The sequence below is a fragment of the Syngnathus leptorhynchus genome, chromosome 1 (genome assembly GCF_054491065.1).
Source record: "Syngnathus leptorhynchus isolate UIUO chromosome 1, UIUO_Slep, whole genome shotgun sequence".
Classification (NCBI taxonomy): Eukaryota; Metazoa; Chordata; class Actinopteri; order Syngnathiformes; family Syngnathidae; genus Syngnathus; species Syngnathus leptorhynchus.
Window position 1 is genome coordinate 5,843,407 of NC_141195.1, and position 14,582 is coordinate 5,857,988.

The 14,582-nt window shown below is 43.0% G+C and overlaps 1 protein-coding gene across 4 annotated transcripts in view; it reads left to right on the forward strand.

Annotated features, from left to right (window-relative positions):
• The first annotated feature begins 1,406 nt into the window (after nt 1-1,406).
• Nucleotides 1,407-14,582, forward strand: part of scube3 (signal peptide, CUB domain, EGF-like 3) — a 62,014-nt gene continuing 48,838 nt past the window's right edge. For all 4 annotated transcript variants that reach the window (XM_085915253.1, XM_085915260.1, XM_085915269.1 and 1 more), the window contains exon 1: nt 1,407-1,840. In XM_085915253.1, coding sequence (XP_085771379.1) covers nt 1,741-1,840 — 100 coding nt within the window. In that variant the 5' untranslated portion in view covers nt 1,407-1,740. The remainder of the gene's footprint in view (nt 1,841-14,582) is intronic.

Consider the following 14,582-nt stretch of genomic DNA (forward strand, 5'->3'; position numbering starts at 1 on the left):
GACGTTATTTTTGTTGAATCTTGCTCCAGTTCTGATTAGACAGATGATAATGAAGAATGATCTTCTCTCCTCCTTTTGACTGTAAATCACTATTTTTAGATGTTGTTCCCTCAACACCATGCCATGAAGATCTCCAGTCAGCCTTGTTTTGAAGTTGTAATTCTATTTGATGAAGAAGACAAAAAAGTACAGATGGAAGCAGCGATGAGAATCATCGAGCAAGTCAGAAACAAATGACTTTTTAATTTTGGCATTAATGTGACAGATGAAAGTAGGTGTCGTGAGTTTTATTGTTTGTTTTACTGTGCAGGATGTTGCTGGAAAGCAAATGTTTTGTCACTCGTGAGCCCTACAATGTGACACATTCACACTGTGGGTTGCGCTTGCGGTATTAAGAGATTTTGATTCACGGGACTCGTCAAACCTCAGCCCTCTTGAATTTGCAGCGCTGCAGTGGTCTGGAGGCCCCAAGTACCTAAAAGTGAACTGTATCTTGAATCCTCTCAACTTGTTAACTCCTCACATGTTCCTAATACCACGTGTCGTTTGGGCCCAAATGTGCGCTGTTGCTTTCTGGCAGGGCAATGTGACAGTTGAGCTGCATCTCCTCATTACACAGATAAGATGGTATTTGTCAAGGTTCTGGAACCTGATGACACAGAACGTAATTGCTTTTGGTGATTATCTAAAGCTTTCATCACTGTTTCTGTAAACAATTACCGATTGTTCACCTGAGGAATTAATTCACCTTGATCTGGATTTTCGACAGCTGGAACTGTTTCAGCATAATAAACCAATTACAGCGGGACTTTTTGGGGTAATTAAATAATTCCCCCCATGGGCATCGTCTCAGATAATGTAGAGGTTAAGTAGGTCTCTCTCTCTCTCTCTCTCTCTCTCTCTCTCTCTCTCTCTCTCTCTCTCTCTCTCTCTCTCTCTCTCTCTCTCTCTCTCTCTCTCTAGCTCTCTCTAGCTCTCTCTGTCTGCCTGTCAGTCTGTCTGCCTGTCCGTCTGTCCGTCGTAATTTTGTGTGAATGACTGCTTTTGCTCATGTGCAATCATTGAGGTACACGCACGCAACAAAAGCCATGCAGGTAAGCAGACCTGCATGGAGCTTGTCGATAAAAAGAGAAAGAATGCAAAGATCTTGCGCAGATAGGGAAAGGAAGAGCCCGTAGTGCATCGCGGACGCCTCTCTCCTCCCCTTTTCTTGCAAAGTCCGTCGCACTAACCCATCTCTCTCTCTCTCTGACTCTGGCTCTCTCTCTCTCTCCCTCTCTCTCTCTCTCTGACTCTGGCTCTCTCTCTCTCTCCCTCTCTCTCTCTCTCTGGCTCTCTCTCTCTCTGGCTCTCTGGCTCTCTGGCTCTCTCTCTCTCTCTCTCTCTCTCTCTCTCTCTCTCTCTCTCTCTCTCTCTCTCTCACTCTCTCTCTTAAAATGACATCGGTCTGCCTCGAAACATGATAACAGATAAGCCTCCCTGCGCTCCGCGTTGTCGGACAGTCCGCAATGACGACAACTTGAAACTAAAATAAACGGGTTGAATACATTGATAAATCCATCAATCAATAAACAAATACATTGATTTCAGAAAAAAAAGCAGGGTTGCCTTGGATCCTGGTCCACGCGCGCCCACGAGGAATAACAACAGGAGAATTTGGGTGGCGCGCACAAGCTCCGCCGTGCTTCCCCGCACCTCGTCGATCTTGGTTAAAGTGCTCAACTGCAGGCAAAAGTGAGCATGTATGTGCACGGTTTGATACGAGCGAGCCTTGGATTTGTTGGCTTCTGCCTGGTCGCCTTTGTCCAACAGTCCGCTTCAGGAAGTAAAACCAGCCAAGGTAAGTTGTCACCTTCTGCACTTATGATCTAAGTGCAGCTTCTGTAGGCTTTTTATTTTTTTATTATTTTTTTTGTGGTGTTGCCAAACTGCAGCGTGTCCTTTTAAACAAACGTATTTGATGCATGGCTAATGACGGGCATTTAACCGCGCTTCCCACTGAGCACTTTAAAGTAGTGGAAATATTTGTAAAACACATTTCAAAGCATTTTATTCAGAAATGCAAGAAGCACGCGTAGAGTTCAAGCAGTCGACTCCCATCTTTTGCGCTCACTTTGAGTCATCAGAGGACAGTCGCTCAAGTCAAATGAAGTTTGCTGTCATTCCAGTGCTTGACTTTGATCTTGAGTGGTGTGAGCAGTTATGTTTCATAGGCTTGCAGGTACTTACTGCGAGACTAGCGAGAGGCATTTGTCACAGTCCAGACAAGTATTTGACACCTGGCTGTAACGCACGCACACACGCAGGAGCCTGTGAGTGTCAGACAGTGCAGCTACAGTGCCGAGCTGCCCTCTTGCTCCCTTGTCCTGTGAGAAATGCTCCAGAGCACACAAGCGGGCCCGGGGCTCAATCCCCTTCGATTCCCGACACCTTGCGTGGAACAACGAGGCACAGTATTCCACAGCGATCCCCGTCCCGCCCGGCCCCCTCGTCACTTCATGTTCCCACAATACAAAATGCCAAGCCGGGCCTGCCAGAAAGTATTTGCATGCAAAGAAAGACACATAATGGTTTGTGTGTGAGTGTTGATTGTGGGTTGGTGATGTTTCACACACACACAAAAAGACATCTCTCGCGCTGTCGACAAGGCAAAAAAAAAAAAAAAGAAAAAGGGGGGTGGGTGACTATTTTGCACTCTGGGTGGTCTGCCCCCCTCTACTTGTGGGAAAACTCAATATTTACATTTTGCTATTAGAACTACGTTTTCCTCACTTTATTCTCCACAACATCAGACACGCTGCCTCATAGAGTGGAATAGATGTGAAATGGCGTGCACCTGTTTGTGGGTCACCAGTGAGCGGCCACCGAAAAGGCCTCGGGGCCACTTACCAAGAGCATTGTGCGGCCTGTCGGCGCCTGAACCGCCCCCCCACCACTTTGCTCGACATCGGTGCCAACGACGAGTGGACAAGCTGGAAAGAAATGCTCAATTCGTCATCTCAACACTTACTCAAGGCAGATGCGTGTGTGACAAACATCTTTGTCTTTTGTCATTGTCAGACTAATCGTGGCACTTCAGACATAAGTCATTACTCAGAGGGGTGGGAAGAGGTGCAGTGGAATGAGGGCGGAAGAACTTGAGGATGTGATGGAGAGGATGACAAAGAAGAGGAGAATGGCGCTGAAAGCAGAGAGATTAAGTGTGCCGAGAGGAGCGGCCGCATGGCGGCAAAGGCTGGAGGGGAGCCGCAGACGTCGCGGCAAATCACTTTCCTCGCAGGCAGCCAGGCAGTCAAGAGCTAATGCGGCGGCGGCCGGCACCAAGGCAACGGTTGGTGTGGGCCTGACATGTTGCTGTGCTTGGCTGTGTTGGTGTAACCTCTGCTCCAAGGCCTGGGGGTCTAAAGACACAGGGCCGCCCGAGTGGGGAGGAAGGCCACGTCTCGGTCCGCTCGCACTGTGGGAACCGGGCGGCCTTGGCAATATGAGAACCCCGAGTGACGGGGCTGCTTACCTAGAGATGCTGCCGACCACTCTGGAGAGGAGACGAGAGAGTGAGGGAGAGAGAGAGAGAGAGAGCGTGAGGGAGGGGAGCCCACCCGAGCCCACCCACCCCCGACATTCACTTTCCTTTTTCAACCAACTCTTGCTTTGTTTGCTTTGTCTTGGCTTCCTTTCCTTTGCATTTAATGAAGTAGCGCCGCTTTTCCTACTCGGCCATAGGGAAGCCCAACGCTATACGAACACACGCACACGCAAATGCACACACCACAAACCAAGCCATTCAGAGTTTTGCATATCAAAAAGGGTTGGGACTAAGTGCTTTTGACACGAAAATATACAAATATTTATTGCATTTGGAAATGTGAAAGTTTGGGAAAGTGAATGAAGAAAGTAGCAGAAATTCATGGTTTCATTATGGTGTCCAAAAAATAATAATAATAATAATAAATGGTGAAAGGTACCAAAGTTCACAATTTGATTTGTACCACACGTATGTTGGCATCGTTTCTTGAGCTAGTGCTAAAAGGCAGAGCAATTAATTGGTCAAGAGAGAATGAAAAAGACCTCATGCATCTTTTCTCAAAGAAGCCATGTCCACCCACCTAACCGACACCCTTTGGTCTGTGAAATAGAAAATCAAAAGAAAGATTTTGGTCTTGTCCTCTCTCTCATCATCTGTGTATTTTGTGCAGTAGCCAGCGACACTCCTGCGGAGGTGTTGGCTGAGTTGTTTGACTTTCTCCCTCAAAGGCAGCATGTGCCTTGAAAACAAGACAATGCAAAAGTCTGCCCTGCCAAGTTGAGCTGGCTTCAAATCTGAATCTCAGTTGGTTCGCAAATATTAGATTAGAATTGATTTATGAATGGGATTTGTTTTCATTTTGCCTTGAATCCTTTTCAGGGTCTGATTCTAAATTTTGTTAAGTATTGTTTTCAATTATGGCCTCCACAATATAGGGCCAACATTAGCATTTTCCTAAAAGTTGTTCTTCTTGGGAAAAAAAAAGTTTCCTTTTGCGAAAACTATCTTGATACCTTCTGGAAAGTGTTTCTCATTTGGATTCTTTCTAGCTTCTTGAAATTGTCAGCTCCACAATTATTTCCCGGCCATGCTCAGCCACCCCACTCTCTAATTCAACCAGTTGAGCGTCCTAACCTTTAGATAGCCTTCATCCAAAACAAAGTGTTGTCTGGTCACAAGAAGCTCCCCTTAGTCTGCGTCTGCCTCTGCAGGCAGCTCTCATTCGCTCGGCCATGACGGATGGGGTCGAGGGGATCGATTCGGCATGGCTTTAGGCACTCGGCAAACGCGACCGCAAAGCATCTGCTTGCCAAGCGGCGCGCCGAGAGCACCGTACGTGTTGTTACACAGCAGCGACGGAGCGCCCAGATGATTATCTTGCCATTACTTGAGTGGTGAACACATTCGATTGCAATTCTGTCCAAGAGCGATGCTGGATGATTCACGGTGAAACTTTGATCAGTGGGTGTGAGGGTGTTTGGCAGCGATGAGTGATTGTAGGTTGGCTATAAATGATTGCACTTTGCAGGCACAAGTGCTCCCACTCTCGCAAATGAGCCTCCTTTATGGAAAAGGTTTCTTTATTTTTTTATTTTTTTGATACCGTGGCTTTTTTTTTTTTTAAATCGTGGAGTATGAGCAATGATCTCCATGTTTGGAGGTGCCAGTGCACCACCAAGCATTTATTGTCTGTCAATCACGTTTCTCTTAATGGTGGAATGGTTAAGAGCGACATTTTCCTCTTTCCAAGCTCGTGTTAAGATGCAGTCCTGAAGCTATCTGAGTTTTATACTGTAATGGAAATTGCGGGTTTGATTAAATTAATCACTCGGGGTAACAATTATTTTTCTTATTATCAGCTGCTTATTTAAATGTAAGAGCTGGGACAGCTGCATTAGCATTTTGCAATTTTGTATTCACCTCTTACAGATTTTTTTTTCAAAAATTGTGTCCGACTTAATTATGGCTACTGTCGTGGATTTTATTGCCATGGTGACAAGTGCCATTCGCCAACTCGTTTTGTCTGTATTGTCCTGGATATTTCAAAAAAACAAACCAACCTGGAGCAAAAATAGTTGGCAGATAATTGCAATGTGTTTGACAGTATGTCAATGCGCGAGGCGGCATTGTCCAGCATTAGCGCTGTCTGCCCGCCATTTCACCAACAAACCGGGGGAAAAGTGCCCCGATGCTCGAGTGAGAATACCCTTTGCACAATTGAAGCACATGACACATTATGAAGTGTCGGATGTGTCATGCAATGCACATAAATTCTTGCAATGTGAGTTACGCAATTAAGACCACTTGATCCTGCTTTTTCAAATCTGTTATAACAATCTGATCAATGAAGACAGTCTCATATTTATCGCCAAAGACTTTGAATATAAAGGCTAAGTCAACACGATTACCGGAGTCATTAGTAATAATATTCTTAACATTTACCTTTTGACGATTTCACTTTCACTCCCATTTACTTTCATTGATTTCCAGAAAAGTCCATTTGAGCCAATTCACGACCAAAAAAAATGCAATCCTTAATCTTTAACTGATTCTTACCAATTGCAGCTCATTTTATTCAACGTACAAATGTCTTTTGAATGCTATTCTCTATTTTGATATCGAGGTGGTTTGATTGTTTGTTTGTTTGTTTTTCTAACATACCTACATCGTGTAATTTATTATGATCTCGGGTTTTGAACTGTTGCGATACTGGTTTGACCGCTGTGTGCAAGTCTGATGTTGCTTACCGTGGTCCAAGGAATGTTCAGGGAGTTTGTGTGAATGTCACGCATGAAAAGTTAGAGGGAACATTGATTCAGTACAAACTTTACTGCTCATTAAAACGAATAGACATTGATTATTCCCAGACAGAACGTCATAACATAGTTTTGTTGGTGTTGAGCCAGTGCATTCGTTGGCTTCATTCACTCCGTTAGTTTCAGCTTGAACTTGGTTAGTTAATTCGAGTAACAACACCAATATAAATGAACTGAGAAAAATAACATACAATATAAAGACTAGCAGAAGAGTGTTTATTTATGCAAGTCAATAATTTCGAAATGGAAGACAAGGCGTCCTGTTCTTGCTTCTTAGGGGAATTTACCAAACCACTAGAATGTGATCTAAGAGTTTGCATCCTGATTAGTTTGTCTGCTGTTTCAGCTTTTGAAAGTTTTTGTAAATCAAAATTGTTTCACGGTGCTCAGGGACAATGTTGTTGTTTTTTGGTGAAGAACTCAAAACAGTATTCATGTGCTTATCCATTCCAGTGTTACAACAGAAGTGCTAACTTGCTTAACCCTTGCTACCATGTCGCCACTGGTAGATGTAAACATGTTTTTTCATATACAGACAAGTATGCTTGCTACTTTCCAGGGCAATTTTGATTGAAAATTTGCACCTAAAAGTCCACTAAAGAGACAGCTTGTTAGCTCAAAAAGACGTGTGTTACAAAATTTGGGGACAATAGACTTCAAGGCTCTATCATGTTTAGCTTTTGTGTCAGAGACACAAAGTAAAAGGCCGTTAATAGACCACAGTGACCTAACGGGATGATCAGATGACACCAAATCCACAAAGTGTGGAGGATCCTGTCTATTGAGGTCTGTGGGAGTGAACCTTTTGTACTGCATCCGAAAAATGAAGAGGGAGCCCGTGCGAGGACGACAGTGCCTGGCGTCAGTGAGGGAGGGAGTGAGCGCAGAAAGCATTCAAACTAGCTTGTTTGTTTGTGGAGCTTTAATCTGAACAAGATGTTCCAAATGAGGCCTGGGATGCGTCTCTGCACTGCGGCATTGCGGTTGAAATGACAGAAGTCACTCCCCTTGCTTCCATCTTCTTCTCACCCCGTCAGTGGCCTTTGTCCTGCACGCAGATGCGACGGCGCGCTGACAGCATCGCCGTCGGGGGAGGATGGAGGTGGTGTTGAAGGCTCTCTGTCTCCTCGAGTCTGAAACTCACCTCCAAAACACCCCACCTCCCCTCCGACCTCACCAGCGCTTTCTGAGGAATCACTCTGCTGCTCTTCAGCCAGCTGCAGCAGATCATTAATCCTCTACCCCCCCAATCCTCCCGCCTCCCTCCACCGCAAAGCCCACATTTGTTTTTTCTGTTACTAACTGATGGGACATGTTGAGGATCTTTCAGAAATATGAGTGGGATTGTCATCTTCGTAGGCCCGTTTCGTACTCCTGTCACGTGCGGGCTGAATGACATAGCCGTGTCGCTCTTTGGGCGATGAAGCGGGGACGGCTGGGGGGGGGGGGGGGGGGTGTCAAAGAGGGACGTCATTAGGCCAGTCTTGTAGTGGTCAGTGATGTTTGAGGGGGTTGGGGTCACAGAGAGCCTTGTTTACAGACTGCGTGTGTTTACATTCCTAACGGCGAGCGCCAACTTTACTGTTGGAAGTGAAAGGAAATGCTTTTATTCTGCTGAGTAATGGGAAATCCAAGCCAATACATCAAGGAGTCCACATGAAAAAGAAAGAGCAAAGTTATTTATTTGGTGGGTTCTCACCAGTGCATTCAAGGCACGGAGGGGTGGGAGGGGTGAGAGGGGTCATTAGAAATGAATTTGAGGTCCTCAATGGACATAGGCATGAGAAAAACGCTGAGCCACCTTCTGTATATTGAGCTCTTCTGTACATCTTGCAGTGTTGGAGCAAGAGGACATAAAAGCAACACGGACAAGGAACAAAAATGTGGGCTGTGGTCTTGTTCTTTGTCTATCTTGCTGGTCATTTTTTTTTGACTGGCCACAATATAGGCAAGATATGCTTCTAAGATTATACACCAATACATATTACAATTTAAACTCATTCACTGCCAGCACAGTTCAAATATCAAAATCAAACATAAATGTGACAGTTGACACAAACATAAAAGTCAAACAAAAAAAAAAGTCACATTTTGGTGAATTGAATAATTTTTCAAAAATCTATGCTTTTGGTCAGTCCTGAGGTGTAGGTGGTATTTAAAAAAAAAAAAAAAGATCAATCAAAAGTGTTAAACATGGCTTGTTTTTTTCGTCATCCAATGCTAATGCCATTTTCTCTTGACACGTGATGATTTTGGAGATAAGAGGATTCTGTCAGACACCAGCAATATATGACATATTGGGAGAAGATGGGATGTGACAAATGGCTGATTGAGCACCAACGTCTCTTTCATTCATCATTCATCATTTTCATTCAATATTCACTGTGACCGGGAACATTAGGCTTCAACTTTCATTAATGAATGATTCAATTCATATCGTGTAATAAAACAGCAATGAAATGGTTAATCATTTAGTTGAGCAACTATTAAGAAACTTAGATAATATCTCTCATTTGCAAAGCTAACAAAAAATAAACGAGTTTTCACACAGTTTATGTGACATAATTTAATAACACTGACGGTTTTCTAATATTAACTCCAACAGTTCAAGTAGTTCATCTTATTTATTTATTTATTTTACTCGAGTAAATTTCTCACAAGTAAAAGGGTTAAAAGCAATATTTCTCCAGTTCTTCAATGTTCCCTTATTGAAACCGACTGCCGCTCTGTGACAAGCCCCATTAAGCACTTAATACGTCGCTGTAAACAGATGTTTGTTAATTGTTCCGTCTCGCAACTTCTAAACGAGGGGCCCATTCAGTCATTTCCAGGCTGCCGAACCTTTCATTTCAAAAGTCCGCTTCACAACTCACACAGAGACGCATTCACTTTACGTATAACTGGCTTGGACAGGAACAAACTAAAAATATCACACTTTTGCTGTAATTGCTATGTTGCCATCTTTCTAGTTGGTACTGTAGCTGGCTAAAGTGACCGCCAGTGAATGTAATTACTGCGTGCAGGCAGGGAGAGTGTCATGTCAGTTAACTCCTGTTGTATAAATATAAGGTGTACAGCTGGACTAACTACCACCCTGCAGCCATATAAAATAAACTGCATGGGCCAAAGATTTGTTAAGGCGCACACGTGCCATGGAGGGTGAACATTCCTTTGCATGTTACAAATTCATTTTGCACCACTCCAGCTGCTAACTGCTTGTATTCAATAATCTAGTAAGGTCTTTAAAAAAAATAAATAAAGTGTGTCGTGCCTTTTTTCTTTTTTAAATATTAGCTTAATTGTTGCAATAAATCTTTTCCATATGGAGCTGGTCTGTTAGGACCGCATGCCAAAAGGAAAGGCACAAGGAAAAAAATAGGCACAAGGACCAGATTCTCGGTAGAGGTTTAAAATTGCAGAGATGCACCGAGTTCATTCATTGTAATGCAAACTTCAAAGGCTTTTAATGAACAGGTCTTTTGCATTTTCCAACATCTTCCGGAGTCCTTGGAACTTCAAAAACCCTTATTATGAAATCAAACAGTAAAAGGTCACTGAAGACCCCTTCCAAAAAATGAATAAAATGGAATCAGCACCATATTAAACCTCTAAAATATGCATTGATGTAAAAAAAAATGTATTCATTAATAAACTGTAATTAAAAAAATTGTTAGTAGTTCAGTTTCAATATTGGGAAAAAGTTAGAAAAAGTTACAAATCTAAAAATAAAAACATCTTTTGATAGGAAATATAGTTCAAGTGTATTGTTCCAGTCTTAGCTTCTTTTATGACATTGTATGTCTTCATTTGACATTACGCACTAGTTTCATATCAGCAAATGACAACTTTGCCTCGAGGCCAATCTTAGTGCAGTGTCTAAGGAGACTAGTGTCTGCCATTGCCATGGCAACCATGGATAACCTCCTAGGCAAGTGCATTTATTAGTTTGACTTTTGAACGTGTCTCTTATGTACTAGCTATCTATTTACGGCATGTATTAGTTTCAGGTGTTTAGTAAATTGCGCTTATAAAGTGTTAAATGAGTCGTGGAGCAGAACCAAATTGTCAGCCTGGCCTTTTATTGAATCAAAAATGAGTCTATTGAGCGATTGGCAGCAGCTGCATCTGGAGCAGCGCCAGGAGGTCACAAAACATCAAACAGCGTACAGTCTTTCAGAGTTACCAGTGTTTGGTTGCAAACTGACCTGCAGGCAATTACTACAGGCGCCACACTGCGGGTTGTCCTCACTGCCCCCCCCCACCCCCACCCCCGGCGAAATAAATCTCTCTGAAACGCCATCAACACGTTCTAACGCCAGTGTGTCTGAAAGTGGTGAAATGCTTCTGTTCAGGCTTGACATCACCAGCCTGGTCATGAGACGGCTAAACACGCTGACCTGGCATGAACACCGCTAGTGAGAGCAACCGGATAACCGGTTGGAAATGTGCCAGGTCAGAGCACAAAGATCAACTATGAACCCAACTATGCAACTCTAAAAGTGAACTGGCATGCTCTTCTTTATTTTTTCTTCATGGTTGGTGGACATAAGCAGGGAGGGCTGGGAAGTGTTTGATCACCGTTTTCTTGAACGCAAAGGATCAGTCAGCGGTGGTGATTCCTAAACATTTAGAGTGTGTGAAGGATGAGTGTAAATATTCCAAATGGAAGCAGTTGATATTTTTATTCACAAGGCTGGTCGGACAACCAACAGTGTGGCCCTTCATTAGCTCAAGGCAATCGAGACCGGGGTGGAGCGGAGCGAGATGCTAAATTTTGTGTCCGTGTTGATGTCTGCATTTAATCAAACCATTTCGGGGCTACGTTTGTCTTTGCGGATTAAGAATCAACCCCCCCTTTTTTTATTATAAGTTTTTTAATATATAAATACACAGCTAGACCTGATTCAAGTCCTCTTCCTTACTTTGTGCCTGCTTCCTGTGCATCTGATTTAGGTGGCTAGCAGTATTGTTGATACGTGATTAGCGCTGAAGCTACGGTATCTCGACAGTGCGCCTTATAGTCCGGTGCGCCATATATCGACCAAATTCCTAAATTTAAACTGGCCTGAAGCATTGTGTCATGAAATCAATCATAAGTGGCCCGCTGAAGACTATGAATCATAAATCAAAAAGACTATGGATCATTAATTTGTGATTATAAAGTAATTTGTTGCATCTGAAGTTGAAATAAAAAAGATAAAATGGAGAATGATTTGATTTGGATTAAAAATCTGACATGATGCATTAATGCTGCGCCTTATAGTCTGGTGCGCCTTATATAAGGACAAAGTTTTAAAATGGGCCATTCGTTGAAGGTGCGCCTTATAGTCCGGTGCGCCTTATAGTCCGGAAAAAATGGTATTCAGCAAAAATTTGGGGGTTCAAATCTGTTTCATCTTTGACCTTTCTGTGTGGACTTTGGTCAGCCAGTTTCACTTTAAATTGTCTGAAAGTATGACTGTTTCCGGTGAATGGTCCAGGTTGTACCCCACTTCTCACCCAAAGTCAGCTAGCATGCGTATCCGGCTTTGACCCTGATGCACTGTGCAGGTGTATTACAGTTCTTGCGTAATTATATGCAGTAAAGCAAACCCGAGAACACCTTGTTTGCAGTTGACCTCCACCCTTACTCCCTAGCTACAAGAAGCTCATGGGAGCTCAAATGTGTGCATCTGGCCTGTATTTCAAGTCTATCTCATGCACCAGGAGGAAAGGTGAAGGCTTTGGGGAGGGCGGGTTGGGGGGTAGGTTGTGTGGTGGGTGTTGGCAGATTTGGCTGCAAAGCAAGCAGCAATGGTCTGAGCGCTCAAAGTAAACATTGCCCTATGTTTGAACTGCACACCTACGAGTCCCTACAATTCTCCCACACACTCGCGCTATCCCTTCCGCGTCTGATTCCAACTAACACCCCCCACTAGTTCACTTTGCTTCTTATCCCTGGCCTTCTAATAAATCAGAGAGGAAAAGCAACTCTGACAAGGTCTCACCTCCGTAGCGAGCGGCTTATAGCAGGAAGCGCAGAGTTGAATGTGGCCATAACAAGGATTGGGCGGGTTCATTCAAAAATGTTCTGGAATTCAAAATGTTTCAGAAGATACACTTGGATCAGATCCAGGAGAACAAGCAGTTATATAGTTCATAAACCCCAATGAAAAAACGTTGACGATTATCCAAACATTCTTTTGTAAGTTCCTCTTTGTTGAGTCGGGAATATTCAGTGTAGTGAGCAGGGTTGGCCCGAGCCAATGTAGTGCCCCAGGCAACATTTTATAAGGCGTCCCGCTTCATCGACGATTTATATAGGCTTACAAAACAAGTCCCATTTTTTGTTTTAACATTGTCTTGAATTCATAAGAGTTCTAAATTATTTTCATCTAACATTTAAGTGCAGATCACCGATAATTCTGTTAAATTTGTTTGTCACAGCTCGTTCCTTCAAACTAAAACGAATTAGTTTTAAATGTGCCAAAACAAGGAGAGCTTTGGTGTCCTCATGGAAAACATGTTCTCTGGTGGAGACTATTTCAACTAAATGTCATTGGGTTTTCCCCCTACAGCCCTTTCTTCTTTGGTATTTTGTGTGTGTTTTGACTTTGTTTATTCGCCCTTGTCCCAACGCATTGGCTTCATCCTCCGCTGGCCTAACTTGTTCCCAACAAGTATGATTCCTCAACACAAAAGAATGAAAGAAACTCACTGGGAAAACCCAATCTTTTAATCTTGGGCATGAGTCAATTACCAGAGCGGCATTACTGAGCAAGCGGCATTTGGGTTTCAGACTGCACCGAAGGATGTATTGACTCTGACATGTTTATTTCCTTGCCAAAGCAATTTGGAGCATATGCAACTTTTGTTGTCCATTGGAATGTTTTTATTCATGGGTACATACTTGCAAACAATAACGTGTCAGACCATGATCCAAGTCCGTGCGACTGGCATTACTGTGTTTATTTCTGTTTATGTAGCTAACACCAAAGGCAACGGGGTAGTTGTATATTTGCTTGACTTCCCAGCCTGCTCATTTTGGTAAGTTTCGTGTCACTGCAAAAAAAAAATAAAAAATTGTCTTTTGGCTGGTGGTTGGCATTTCCTTTGGTGACCGATTTTAAGAAATATACAGCGGTATGACAAATTTCCCATTTGTCATTGATTAGAAGGGGATTTCCCCCCCCCCCCCCCCTATAATTTCTACATAGTTACATTTTCCACCGGTTTTAGGTGGTTTCAACAAATGAAGTCAGGTTCTTTTTTTTTTTTTTTTTTTTTTTTTTTACACAACTCCCAAAATATTCCAGTAGTCTGTTACGTGGCATAGATTGTTGGAGGATTGTCATAACCACATTAAATCAAATTTAATCTCTTCTTTAAATGTTTGAATACAAGTCAAAGTGCTTCTTAGCAGAAAACATGGGAAATTAAATATATTGATCCAATGGGAACATCATAAGTAGGATATCTGAACACTGGACCGGCAGTTTTTACCTCCAAAATGGTTGACAGTGTTAGAAGATGATGAAGATGAGGAGTCAGTGTGAAACGCTTTGAGGGCCTAAACAGGTGGAAAAGTGAAAGCTCATTTACCATTGTCCAGTGATTTAGCTAAAGTGACATTTTCATAAAAGATGACTTAGTCACTCGCCATCCCCGGCGTAGACCAAGGCTACAACACCGGAGATGTTGAAATCTTCACACATACTATAAATCAATACTGCAACTGGGGGAGCTTCTGCATTTCTAAATGGCCAGAAGGAAACTTGGCAGGAATGGAGCCACGACCACCCCGACTACAACCGAATTCCATTTTCTTACAGTGCTCCAAAATGTTTTTAGACAATAAAGTACTGATGACAGGAACGCTTCGCTTACTTGAACACCGTACATCGTTACAGTCAATCATTTAATCAGCGGAATGATTAAGGTGATTAATCCCTACTAAACTAAATCTTCTGGTCTGCAGTGAGCTGTAACAGGGAGTCTGAAAACATTGTTATGCCTTTATATTCTAACCTTGGAGCTCAATGTTCTTGCTGAAATAAAACCGAGTTTATGAAACTTTCATAGCACAAACTTTGATTTGATGTTCTTCCCAGTGCAGTCGCAAACCAAATGGATCATGGAGCTGCTCCAGTTTATGATTACGATCATGCAAGCATTGTTACAGCGTTCATCTCCACAGCGGCCCTCGCGTCCTCCAGGAATAGGCAACGTGCTAAGCGTGAGGGTTTATGTTGCAGGTCATT